General features: G+C 46.0%; 1 protein-coding gene across 2 annotated transcripts; it reads left to right on the top strand.

Moving 5' to 3' along the window:
• Positions 1 to 2,818: 2,818 nt before the first annotated feature.
• Positions 2,819 to 12,347, top strand: CKB (creatine kinase B). 2 transcript variants are annotated; one of them, XM_077820528.1, is made up of 7 exons: positions 2,819 to 3,011; positions 4,157 to 4,311; positions 5,608 to 5,740; positions 6,626 to 6,797; positions 8,673 to 8,796; positions 9,718 to 9,907; positions 12,169 to 12,347. In XM_077820528.1, the coding sequence occupies exons 1-7, from the start codon at positions 2,819 to 2,821 to the stop codon at positions 12,345 to 12,347; spliced, it is 1,146 nt and encodes a 381-aa protein (XP_077676654.1). The 2 variants fall into 2 exon arrangements, with proteins under 2 accessions (XP_077676654.1, XP_077676655.1); XM_077820529.1 differs by lacking the exon at positions 2,819 to 3,011 and adding an exon at positions 3,472 to 3,649.
• The last annotated feature ends 1,555 nt before the right edge of the window (positions 12,348 to 13,902 follow it).

The raw sequence follows: 13,902 nt of genomic DNA, 5'->3' as shown, positions 1-13,902 counted from the left end.
CCCAAATACTTTTTATTTACAATACTTTGACTCTTCCTTTACCTGAATTTGGATAATGATGGTAGGAGTAGGAATTGGGAGAGGAACTTGGGTTTATATCCCATGACAGTTATAACTTACATTAAAATAAAAGCCCTCTTATTTGAGCCTATATAAATGTATAATCCCCTGTTCCATTCAGACAAATGTAAGGCCTACTGTAATAACTATGTTTCAGAAAGAAATATAAAGTGTAACAGTATCAGGTTGAAAGTAAAGTCATTAACTTTGCTTTTTCCTTAGCCTCAGTAGCATCTAACTTTAGGCCAAATCCTGCTTGTTGTACTCACCCAAGTAATCCCATTAAAGTTAACAGCACTACTTTCATGAGTAAAGTGAGCAGGATTTAGTCTTTTAATTTCTGTTTTCAACTCTCTAATGCAGCTTCCCCCCTACCTACCCCCCTCTTTTTTTTGCACACAGTAAAATAAGAGGCTTGGTGTACTTGATTAATCAAGTATGCTTTCCTTCAAATTAAACTGTGAGACAAACTCACTATTTTAATATTTCAAGGAGGCTGAGAATAGGTACTAGATCGTCAGCCATTATTCTTATCATAGTTTCTAACCAGTGAACTCAGAGGCAGTTAATCACTCACATGATTCTTAGGTCAGGCTGGTCCTAACATCACAAAGACCGTACTTTTATTACATCAGATTATTATAGTCATTGTTAAATATTTACTAAAGGCAGCAAGTCTGATTGGCAAAAAAGCTGTGTGGGTCTAATAGTGCTGGGAAACACTGTAATAATGGAAAGTGGGTGTGCATTAATACAGTATTTGCATTTTACCAGAGCAACTAGATGCCATTGAGCCAAAAAACCTCACATTTTCAGATCGCCTGGAAGGAAAGTTGTAGGGTCAGGCTAACACAGAGAAACTGGAGACAGCCAGCATCTCCCTGCGACTAAGAGGCCTGGCAAAATGGAAGCAACAATAGGTTATAATAGACTAAGGGACCTCGCCCCTCCCTTTTACAATCTTCCAGTGGAATGAATGGAATATAAATACCAGCCAATGGGAGGCCAGCTCCTGCTGTATATAAAACTGGTGAGGCTGTGGGGGTGAGACTCCACTTCATATAGGTCTCCCTGTGACAGCTTTGGGGGTGTAAGAGCAAGAACAAGGGCGGTTTCCTTTTCTGTGGTACCCGGTAAGTGCTGGGGGAGCTGACTGGCAATACTAAAATGGGAGGATGATCTATTTCGCCTGTTTTAGACAGTTTGATTTAATACAACTATTTCGAGGCAACCCCCCCCCCCCAAAAAAAACCCCTGAAATTGTAATCCAATAGGTCAATATTGTATTGCAGCTGAATGTATTGTTTATTAGTGCTAGCTACCAAAGGGTCCGGAATGTGTCTCCGGACCCTGAAAAAAGGAGGGGAGGCGTGGGGGGGGCTTATAGATAAAGGGAGAGATGGAAACAGATTATAATATGGACGCCCAGAACATAACCAAGGAAAAACCAAACCTAACCCGATGCAGGCACTGGAGGGTTTGTTAAACTGGATCGGCTCTAACTTTAAAGCCAGGCTAAGCCGCTATTTAGCAGGGTATTTACATAGATTCACCCCCACTCGGGTGACCCGAAGGGAGGCCTTTGTTACATAATGGCTTGGGGTAGGGGATTGTTTAACCCGCTCCCCAAAGTGGGTAGACAGTGCTTTTGGGATGGGCGAGCTCTCCCCAGCCGGGGCTCCCGCAGGGATTGGAGAGGGTCTGGCTCGCTTGCGCTGGGTGTTGGGGATCTTTGCCCCCCAGGCTTGGGGAAGCCGGAGGAATTTCTTTTTCCCCGGTCCTCACCTTCTCCTCTCCGGCGCTGGCTGGCCCAGGCAATCTGCTGCAGCCGGACGCTCCCTGCGGGATTTGGTTGCGGTTGCAGCTGGGTCCCGGCTCCCCGCGGTGGTTGCCGGGGTGTTGCCTTCCCCTCTCTCCCCCCTGCAGGTGGGGCGAGATTGCATCGTCCTTCTGGCCCCGGCTGCTGAGCCTGGGGAGAGGGGCTGCATTGCGTTCCCTGCTCTAGCCGGGGGGGGGGGGGCGCTTGCATTGTACTGCACTGCACCCTCCCCGCCGGTGCTGGGTCCTGGGGAACGGCTGCTGTGCGCTTCCCACTGCCTCTCGGCGCAGGCAGGTTGCATGGCAGGTGCAGCATCTCCCTCCCGAGCGCCCCCCGCCCGGTGCCGGAGGGAGGTAACGCGGCCGGGTCGGGTGCGCCGCAGCTCTCCTGCCTAGAAAAGCTGCAGCCCCGAGCTCGCGGCTGCGCCCCCTGCCTGGAGGTGGCCCGGTGCCTTGAGCTCAAGGAGCGGCCGCTGGGTGGCCGCTGCTGAGCCCGGCACCTCTGCTGGGGGGGCTGGGGGCAGCTCGGCCACGCGGCTCTGGGGCTAACGCGGGTTCCCCCTCCCCTGAAGGGGCCCCGCTGGGGTAGGGCCGGGGAGAGAGCTCTCCGCAGGGGGGCTGGGCACTGCCTATACAGCCCCTGTGGGGGAGACCTGACACTTCTTCCTCAGACTAGGGCAAGTCCCCCACCCCTGGCTCTGCACCCTCCCTGTGGGGAGAAGGGGTAGCCCTGCCCACAGGGTGCCCTTGTTAGGAGGCCGTGGAAGGCGCCTTAGAGGCCAGGCAGTTAACTGGGCTGCAAGCAGGTGGAGCACATGCCAAGGTGACCTTGGTGCAGGCTATGGCGTCCTTCCAGCGGCTGCCTGGAAGGGCGTGCCAAGCACTGAAGGTGAGGTTTCCCCTTTCTTCTCCCCTAGCACCTTGCAGTCAGGCGTCAGTCATGCCATTCTCAAACAGCCACAACCTCCTGAAGATGAAGTACTCTGCTACGGATGAGTTCCCAGACCTGAGTGTTCACAACAATCACATGGCCAAGGTGCTGACCCTGGACCTGTACAAGAAGTTGAGGGACAAACAGACTTCCAGTGGATTTACCCTGGATGATGTAATCCAAACTGGGGTTGACAACCCAGGTAAAGGACCGAGCCTCTTGATCCACAAACGTCTGTTCTCCCTCATTACAGGAAGTGTGTCTTGATAACAGCACCCAGATTCCTTGAGCTGTGAAAATCTCTCAAGCAGCGAGTCCTGGCCCAAAAGCACTGCCCACTAAGGCTTAAAGGTGGCCTTTTCCCACTGAGCAATGCAGAGAACACTATAAATGCATGCAGTGTTCTGACAGACCAAACACTCAAATTATGTAACTGCTCTGCTAAATGCTTTGATCTGAAACAAAATCTGACTAAAAGTGTAACTTAGCTACAAACACCATGACTAAAAATTTGACATTCTGAGGGCCTACCTGGCTGCTCTGATCTCTCCTATTCCAAACTGGCTATGTGAAGTTCTGTGGCACTTCTCTTAAAAAAAGGGGGAGCAGATTGATTAATGTGTTAACATTCCAGTATTTATTTTTACTCTAGCAATATCAAAATGGCCCAACTAAATAATCAGAGACTGCCTTCTGATGAGGAGTACCCGGACCTGAGCGCCCACAACAACCACATGGCCAAGGTGTTAACCCTGGACTTGTACAAGAAACTGAGAGACAGAGTTACACCCAGTGGCTTCACCCTGGATGATGTCATTCAGACTGGGGTTGATAATCCTGGTAAAATGCATTGAGAATATTATATGTGAACCAGCTGAAATCAGTCATGCATATGCTGACTAAGTTTGTGGAGTTGACTCTTGTGAGCAATGCAACTCCATCAGTAGCAGTCTGAACCAAAAATCAAGTTGTCCATGAAGTCCAACCCCAGCGTACTATAATGGATGCAATATCTGAGCTGCCTGAGCATAAAATATCTGATTAAACTATAGCTAGTAAAATTGACCATGGACAAAAATCTTGTGCTGAACTAGATGCACTTGTCCAAACGTAGCTTATTGGCAACAGTTATAGGTTTTCAGTAACTTTACATTTCATCCAGCTAATGAAATGTAAAGTGTCTAAGATTTGTCTTCAACTGGTTCTTGTCTTGTGTGTATGTGTAGGAATGTATTCCTAAGTGACTAGACCTACCATTATAAGGACAAACTTATCTGGTTAATGCTGTTCCGGGATACAGTCAAACGTCACCCAAATCTGGTTCTTACAATTCTGTTACCACTCCAGGCCATCCCTTCATTATGACAGTAGGATGTGTAGCTGGTGATGAAGAATCTTATGAAGTGTTTAAGGATCTCCTTGACCCAATTATCAAGGACCGACATGGAGGCTACAAACCAAGTGACCAACACAAGACTGATTTGAATCCTGATCACCTAAAGGTATAGAGTCTTTCATCAGCAGTGGTCAGACATCTGACAAAAGTATAGAAAAGCCTGGGCAAAACTAAGTGTAGTTGCTTGTCCCTGTCATTCAGAATCTGTTCCTGTGACTTGTGTGACCACCTGTTAGAATCTGTTGTATTCCTATCCTATTGCTCTCTGGAGCCTCTCTCAGTAAGCACTCTTCCGCACAGGCTGGGTGGAACCACTTTTGAATGACTACTCCTGTCCTATCTGACCTGAGATACTGCTGTGACTTGGGGCTTGCCTACACTGCTGCGTGGGGTCGATCTAAGATGTGCAATTTCAGCTATGTGAATCGCGTAGCTGAAGTTGACATACTTAGATTTACTTACTGTGGTAAGTTGACAGCTGACGCTCTCCCGTTGACTCTGCCTGTGCCTCTCGCCCTGGTGGAGTACCAGAGTCGATGGAAGACCTCTCAGCGGTCGATTATCACATTTATACTAGATGTGATAAATCAACACCTTCCCCCCCATTTCCCCCTCCCTGCTGGATTGATTGCTGCCTGCCAATGCGACGGGTAGTGTAGACAAGCCCTTAGTCCCCTCTGCTCTAGTGGAACAGTCACAGCTTTCTCAGCTGTGTGAGCTTCAACATCCACATTTGAACTTGACTTCTGGGGCAGCCCTGTCTCACCCTGCAGGATCCTTAAGGATGACTCTAGGCTGGGTTCTGGTACACAAGTGGATCTTACAAACGACTTGACCTGTTGAAGTCACTACTATGTAGTTTGAGTTCAGGATCTTTCCAATTGTTCCAGAAATATTAAACTACTGGGAATCCCCTAACAACATGTGTGAACGATCTGTAGCCAAAGTAGATTTTTAAAGTTGAATGGGAAGACTCTTAACTGTAGCAACCTGAGTTCATAACTCTGTTTGCTACCTACAAGAGTTGACTAGCACCTAAACACAACAAGGAGCTGCCTTATTTACAGCCCACTTCTGGAGGGGAAATAAAACCCTAAACTTGGGTAGAGACAAATACAGATCTAAACTTCTGTTAATGAGTTGCTCTTCTCCAACTATTAGTAAAAGAAAGCAGCTCTAATGTATTGAGAGCACTGACACAAGAGGATTGTATGCATGCAGTACACTAGCTTATCTACTTAAAAATATGAAGTAGTAACATGATGTCTTGTGTTTGAGTTAATGCTAAAGCCTACGCAAATATTGAAGGCTTTGGGGTCAAATCATGCTCTGAAACCAATAGGGGCTGTGCATAATTCAGGGTAGAACTTGATGGCATGTTGCACTTCTCAATCTCTTATAGGGTGGTGATGACTTGGACCCCAGCTATGTGCTAAGTTCCCGTGTCAGAACTGGTAGGAGCATCCGTGGATTCTGTCTTCCCCCTCATTGTAGCAGAGGAGAGAGACGGGCTATCGAGAAGCTTTCTGTTGAAGGTAAAATGAAAGTTCAGTTATTATGGACTGGCTTTCGATGTGTGTCAAACTGAGGCTAACAATTGAGGAGGTAGGCAAAAATATTCTACCTCCTCTTCAAAAATCTCAAATATTAGGGCACCAAATGCAGAATTAGGAATCTGACAAATTATCACATGTAGCTGGATGTCTAACCTAATAACTAGAGCTTATTTCTCAACTGGAAGTAAATTGGAAGCCAGTAGAGGGCAATTGGATTGTATTAAGTAATGAGTTTCTGACCTTGATGGCCTTCCTGGCTGTGTGGGATAACAAGTGAGCATGCATTCAACTAGAGCAGGTGTTAGACTTTTCAAATCCAGTGATGTATTGCAACACTCGTGGTCTTAACTACAGCTCTTGCCACCTAGCTTTCCACTAGGATGACACTGTGGGAGTGGGCTGTAGGTTTCAATGGGATGTATTTTAGGAGATTGTCTTGTACAGTGGCAATGCTGTCCTCGTACTGAGACCACTCTGCTCAGGACTCTTCAATACAGAGAGTAATATTACTCTAACCTCTAAATGACTGGAGTGGCCTTGCTTATTCATAGCTAATACCACTTCCTGCTAGCAATATAGGTCCTATTAAATAACCCTAGTTGCATACTCATAAGAAAACAAATGCCCTTTTAAAGATATAAAGGCTACAGTAACTCCCAACAATGTGCAGCAGCCTGATAGTTCCTTCAAAGGTGAAAGAGCCAAACACTGCATGGTCCCTGACAGTAAGGGGAGGAAGGAAACAAAACAGATCCATTTCAGAAATGCCACCAGGCTTGTGTGTCTAGCCTCTCAATTGCTGGGACTATATCAAAATACCACCTAGCATCCTGTTTGTGTCCTAAACATGAATCTTGCTTTCAGCCCTGGCTAGCCTGGAAGGTGACCTTAATGGAAAGTACTATGCTTTGAAAAACATGACTGATGCAGAGCAGCAGCAGCTGATCGATGATCACTTCCTATTTGATAAACCAGTTTCTCCTCTCCTGTTGGCTTCTGGAATGGCACGAGACTGGCCTGATGGCAGAGGCATTTGGTGAGTATATGCAATGGAAACCAGAATCCTTTAAAAATGTCTGCAGTGGGTACCAGGCAGAAATCTGTGGTCCTGAATAATCTAGCTGAATGAAACAGTGTTCACTTGGCAGAAACTTGCATATTGTCTTTGCTTTTAAAGGGGTATTTGAATCTGCTCTGACTTAAATGCGAGCTTTAATATCTGCTTCAGTGGGCCAGAAGATCAAGCCCATAAAGCTAAAATTTAAAAAGCCCTCAAACTTTAAGTTCACCCCCATTGGTATGGCTGTTGCTCTCGGCCTCTTTGCAGTGGAGCAATTCTTATATCCCCAGTAGAAATAATTCATTTAAGGGAGCAGGGAGGCAGCTTAAAATCCATTAATGGTGAACTAGTGGCATTGTCACTATGATGACTAACGCAATCTAGCCTTTTGGAATTGAAAAAAATAACTGCAGTAAAAATGGCTTCACTGAAAACACAAGGCAGGAAAAGCAATGCCTTCTGCAGCAATATAATCAAACCTAAAAGGGGACTAGTGTCAGTCTTTCTGCTTATGGTGAAGAGAAGACTGGGCCTCTTACGTGGCTTTTTTGCATTGGAAACATCAGGCCTTCACTTTTCTGTCTAGAAAGCTAGCAGTATGCCTTGACACAGGAACAAGTGAAGGGAAGGAGTTAACTTGTCAGACCTCTAACACCCAACCAACTAGTGGAAGAAAAGCTTTCACAAGAACATTTTAAGTATCTTGTTCTCCTCTACACTGAAGGTTGAACTCCTGCAAATGTTCCCAGGTCAACAAGAGTCACTAAAAGCTTCTTGCTACACTCAGTAGAATTCCTCCAGTCTTATGCAACAGTGGGATCTTGAACGCATTTGTAGGTCACCTTTCCAAGAGAACACTCATCACCTGCCTGCAAGAGATAACACTAGATAGCTTTGTCGACTGAGCCATGACTCTAAAACCTTAGTCTCTGATTAAATGGAAGCTTTTAACACGCTATGTAACCTTCATCTTGACAGCTAACCAATTCAGTACCCAACTTGATTGCTGTCGAGGACTAGCTTATCAGTACTGCAATATGAATTTTTTTATCTGGCAGCAGCAACTAAAATCCAAAGGCAAGGGCAGATGGACCAATGGGTCACCAGGCTTGCAGCATTCTTCCTTTGAAACTGCAGCTTAAAATTAGTATCCAAAATTTTGCTTCTTAAATCTACTCCACATGCTGAGTCCTTGCTGCATGTAAGGTAACTTAACTGTCTTGTCAAGGTCAGTTAGGTTGCACCTCATGTTTCCTTGCATACCATAGATGGTGTGAGATAGAAGGTGCAGACTGCTGCCCTAGCAGGAATATTTGCTAATGTATTTCACCCCTTACGCTGCCTGACAGTGACTCCTTATGGAACAAAGGGACTGAATCTTTCTGTCCCAGGGGACTTGCAAATTAATTTAAGACCTGACATGGCATCAAGGTTGAGCAATAAAATCATAGGAAAGGGTGCACAGGATGTGCACATCTTGATGGCTATAGTCTAAGACTTAGGTCATGTCTAAGCAGGGTGGAGGAGGAGTCAAATAACCATTCTTCAGATGTTAAGGGCAGAAAAAGCTGAATTGCATCTTCCTTTGATGTTTTGGGAAGGTCTCTATATGGAGTTGATTTGACCCTTTAACCTACAAGGGCAGATTCAGAGTTAAAGCTAAATCTAATGTAACTGTCATGTAAGAGTAAATGATGCTAAAGTCAAAGCATATCTTCAGTACAACATGAACTCTTTACAATGGGTTAGTCCAAATAAGAGATGGACTGATTTAGATTTCCAGGTGGCAATCCAAGTGAGTAAAACTCTACTGCAAATGGAGAAAGGGGTTGTTTGGCTTCTGTCTTTCAGGCACAATGACAACAAGACCTTCCTTGTCTGGATCAATGAGGAAGATCACCTTAGAGTTATTTCCATGCAGAAAGGTGGCAACATGAAGGAAGTGTTCACCCGCTTCTGTACTGGGCTAACACAGGTGAAGTTTACCTTTGTAACAAGAAGCCTAAAGAGAATTGCTCTTGCCTTAAATGGTGCAGGACTTGATGCAGTGCTCAGAGTGCTGACTTAAAACAGGCCCTAAAAATCTACTGCTACTGTGTGGCATGGAGTCTCAGTGCAAGTAGAAGTCCTGTATTGTGCTTGTGTAAACATCTGACAATGTAGCTTAGGCATCTGGTAGCATCTTAGTGTATCTTTCCACAAATAAATTCCAGGGGTGTACAGGCTCAAACACCTACTCTGACAAAGTAGGTTATTATTATGAAGCCTAGAGGAAGGTCCTCTAACGTCCTGATTGGCTTCCTCCTCTTACATGGGTTTTCATTAAAACATATGAACTACCACTGCCTACAGACCAATAATGGAACATGTCTTGAGGCTCAGTAAACGTGTAGTGGTGCTCCACTACATCAAGCACCTACTTTGAGCCCTAGGTACCTTAGCTAACTCACTAGTGTGAGGGGGAAGTAAAGCCAGCACTTCCTCCCCACGTCCACCCATGCAAAGAGGAACAAACTCCACTAAATCAAGCTTGGCAACATCACTAAATATCCACTCTCTTCCCACAAGCCCATGTCAACAGATGGGCTTAGATGCTACCCTGAAAGCCACTAAATATAGACTCATTCAGACACTGGGGAACAAAGTAAGTTCAAAGATCTGTTTGGGGGGGATGCCCTGCTGGTTGCCCCCACTTCTAAATCCAGGGGTCTTTAGCTTCAGAGGTTCCACTGATAGCAGCTGTTCAACTCAGGTCATACTGCTATCTGGGGAGGGACGGTGAATCATGGAGCTAGATACATTAATGAGACTGTAAATGGTCCTCAAACCTCAAATTCTTAAACCTTTGAGAGACTGCCTGGTCTGTTTCTCCACTAAAGTTGTCTTCTCTCTCTAGATTGAAACTCTCTTTAAGACCAAAAACTATGAGTTCATGTGGAATCCACACCTTGGCTACATCCTGACCTGCCCATCCAACCTTGGGACAGGTCTCCGTGGTGGTGTACACATCAAACTACCTAACCTTGGCAAGCATGAGAAGTTTGGAGAAATCCTCAAGAGGCTGAGGCTGCAGAAGCGAGGCACTGGTAAGAAATGGAATCATAGAATATCCAGGTTGGAAGGGACCTCAGGAGGTCATCTAGTCCAACCCACTGCTCAAAGCAGGACCAATCCCCAACTAAATCATCCCAGCCAGGGCTTTGTCAAGCCTGACCTTAAAAACCTCAAAGGAAGGAGATTCTACCACCTCCCTAGGTAACCCATTCCAGTGCTTCACCACTCTCTTAGTGAAAGTTTTTTTCCTAATATCCAACCTAAACCTCCCCCACTGCAACTTGAGACCATTACTCCTTGTTCTGTCATGGGCTACTACTGAGAACAGTCTAGATCCATTCTCTTTGGAACCCTCTTTCAGGTAGCTGAAGCAGCTATCAAATCCCCCTTTCCTCCCAGTTCTTCTCTTCTGCAGACTAGACAATCCCAGTTCCTTCAGCTTCTTCTCATAAGTCATGTGCTCCAGATCCCTAATAATTTTTGTTGCCCTCCGCTGGACTCTTTCCAATTTTCCACATCCTTCTTGTAGTGTGGGGCCCAAAACTGGACACAGTACTCCAGATGAGGCCTCACCAATGCCAAATAGAGGGGAATGATCACGTCCCTTGATCTGCTGGCAATGCTCCTACTTATATAGCCCAAAATGCTGTTTGCCTTCTTGGCAACAAGGGCACACTGACTCATATCCAGCTTCTCATTCACTGTAATCCCCAGGTCCTTTTCCACAGAACTGCATTAATCACTTCCTTTAAATATTCTATTGGCAAGTAGGTTTGGAGCCTGAATTACTCAGAAGCAGTGTCTAGAAGACTAGTTCCCAGTTCATACAGTCGGGGCCATCCCTAGTAGGGGTGCAGGGCCCAGGACAAATCAGCCTCCCCACTAGTCTCCTCACAATCTGCCCCACCCAGCCACTGCTCACCACCCCAACCCCCTGCCTGCCTCCCCACTCACCTGTCCATCTGGCATGCCTTCCCCCCACATCCACCTGACCACCACTCTCCTCCTTTCTGCCTGCCTCCTCTCCTGTCTGCTGCTCGCCTCCCCGTTCACCTCCTCACCTACCAGCCTCCGGCCTCACCTCCCTGCCCACCTCCTCACCTGAATATCAGGACAAATGGTGCCTAGATCATGCATCGGTTGGGATGCAGGCAGGGGTGAAAGTAACTTAAAGGACTTACCGGTACACCAGAGTCCTGAGCAGGGGCATGGTCTCAAACGGAAGAGGTGGGGCCTTTAAATCTTGATTTAAAGGCCCTGGGGCTCCAGCTGTGACTGGGAGCCCCAGGGCCTTTAAATCACCCTGGAGCTACCAGGTGCAGAGGCAGCTGGGAGCTCAGGGGCAAATTAAAGGGCACGGGGCTCCACCCATGGCAGAGCTCTGGGTCCTCTAAATCACTGGCAGCCCTGTTGCTACTACCCTGGGGCTCCGGTCGTGATTTAAAGGGCCAGGGCTCCCCTCAGGGCTAGAGACCCAGCCCTTTAAATCACCACTAGGGAAGCCAGTCCAGCATGGCATACTGTACAGTATGCCAGACTGTACCAGCTTACTTTCACCTCTGGATGCAGGACAAAGGGCTAAATATCAGGACAGTCCTGATTTTTATCAAAGCACAGGGGCCCAAGGCAGTTGCCCCAATTTGCCCTACCCAAGGGATGGCTCTGCATTCATTAGAGGGACAGCACTCCAGGATGACTTATAAAAAAAAAAAAAAGTCTACTATGTGGATGCAAATGGCATAGAGGTCTACAGAACTGCACTGCAGCATGCTATTAGTTAGCACCATTTACAGTCCTTGTCCAAATCCTCCCCTTGTGCCTATGGAATAGACAGCTTACCCACTGTGAGTGCCCACAGCTACAGTCATGGCTAAGGAAAGTATGTTTTTTGGTCCCACAAGAACAGTTCATCACTTATATCAAAACACTCTAAAAGCATCAAGCTACCTGGCTTCTGTCCAGTAGAATGCTATGCCAATGATGCAGATAATCCTAGGCACAGAGGCTGAGTTACTTGCAAAGGGTCACTCATAGTGGTAAAGCTGGGAGGGGGAGAGTCCTGTGTCCTAGAACTTGTACTGTACTAACTCAGCAGCAAACTGGAAGCATCCCTCTGTTCAAGCCATGCCCATCCACCTTCCTGTCCATAACCAGGTATGAATGCACTAGTCCCAGTTGCCAGGCCAGCAAGGGAAACTCTTTTGCTCCAAGTGGACTCTTGCTATGGTCTCTCCAGCAGTACACAAGATGTGAAGGACTTCACAAATCTAAACTGAATCTCCTCTTTCTTCAGGGGGTGTGGATACTGCTGCTGTTGGAGGAGTGTTTGATGTCTCCAATGCTGACCGGCTAGGCTTCTCTGAGGTAGAGCTGGTGCAGATGGTGGTTGATGGTGTGAAGCTACTGATTGAAATGGAAAAACGCCTTGAAAAAGGCCAGTCCATTGATGACCTCATACCAGCTCAGAAATGAAAGCACTTTAATTCCATGCTTCCTAACTTATTGGATGAATAATAAACATCACTCCAATCAAAGTCCTGGGGTCAAAAACCCACTAGTAACACTGTAGAACAGTCTTCCATCCATCTGTGTTAGAGTTTATTTTTTTGATGGCTGAGATGTTGCTGAAAAAACTGAAATAAACTATTGTTTTGGCCTGACAAATGTGTCTTAATTAAACCAAATCTGTCTGAATACTAAAATCTAGCATGGCAGCACAAGGCAGAGTGACATTTGGCTGTTTCTTCCAGCTTTTTGGAGTGGCAGGACTTAGTGTTGTAGTATCTTCCTAGCTGGGCTGCTTCCGTCTAAGTGAATTCTGAACTTGATACACCCACGTGCAGTTCTAGGGGAACAGTCTTTCCACCACCTGTGATGTTAGTTGTTGCTGTAACTTTTTTTTAATCCTGGTAAGTGGCATAAAGAACAAATGTTCAGACTTCAGTTAAAATATTCTCCTGTAAAACTGCCACATCTCTAAGACCTGAGCATGTGCAGTCAGCCCTCGAACTCACTTACTGAAAGAATTTACAAACAATACAGCATCTTGACAATGGTAAACTGATTTGTGGCTTGTCATACCAGGGCCACCTTACTGTTAAAGGGGCTGTTTGCAGTCACACACAGATGGGCAGCCAATACATGTTGCTTCTCATGGCCTAAAGCTTGTTCTAATAGCTCTACTGATGTCTAGGTCAGTGGGAATTGAAACTAAGGAATTAACATTATCTAAGTATAGACAATAGATAGTAGGAGAGCGGGTGTAATAAAGGGCTCCAACTTGAGTCACCAGTATTACCCCCCCCCCACCCCAGTTCTTGGTTTGAAGGGTTAATCCATCACATGTTGAAGGAATGCTAAAGGAGTAGTCAAAAACCTGCCTTAACTACATTACTTTTCCAAAAGCATGCATGCTAAATACTTTCTCCTAGTTTCAACATGTATCAGACTTGTACACCAACTGTTGGGGAAGCTGGGAGATGCTGACTTGAGTGTCAGTTGCTTGTTAATATGCTGCCTGCTATAGAGTCTTTCCCTATTCTTACAAATAGCTCTCAGCTGAGAGCTAACAAAGAGCTTGGGCTTCAGTCAGCTTCCTCAACCTCAAACAGAGCAATACACCAGCCTAAAACAAACTATCTAGTCAAGCTGGATCTTGATGCAGCTTGTTGGTTCCATAACCATTCTCAAGCTGTGGGTGAAAACATTTGTATGTGGTAGCAACTCAGTCTCTCCTGCTATAGAATTACTATAATTAACCTGCACTTATAATTACTCATACAAGCAATTATCCCAGAGATGGTGGTAGCAGGGTTGGTACTGGGCCAGAGCTCAGATACAACCCCCCCAGAGTATGAGCTCATAGCTGTACTCTCTTCTAAACCAACAGTTATATAGAGGAGGCAAGCTGATAGTTTGGGCATGCAAAGTTGTGCTTCATAAAGTGTGGTTTTTAGAACACTCATGTTGCTGATTTAATCTTTACCTTGCTGTATCCTTAAATGTCATAAACAGAACTTCAGTCTCA

This window comes from Eretmochelys imbricata, chromosome 6 (assembly GCF_965152235.1).
Source record: "Eretmochelys imbricata isolate rEreImb1 chromosome 6, rEreImb1.hap1, whole genome shotgun sequence".
Lineage (NCBI taxonomy): Eukaryota > Metazoa > Chordata > Testudines > Cheloniidae > Eretmochelys > Eretmochelys imbricata.
This window is presented reverse-complemented; position numbering and strand designations above follow the sequence as displayed.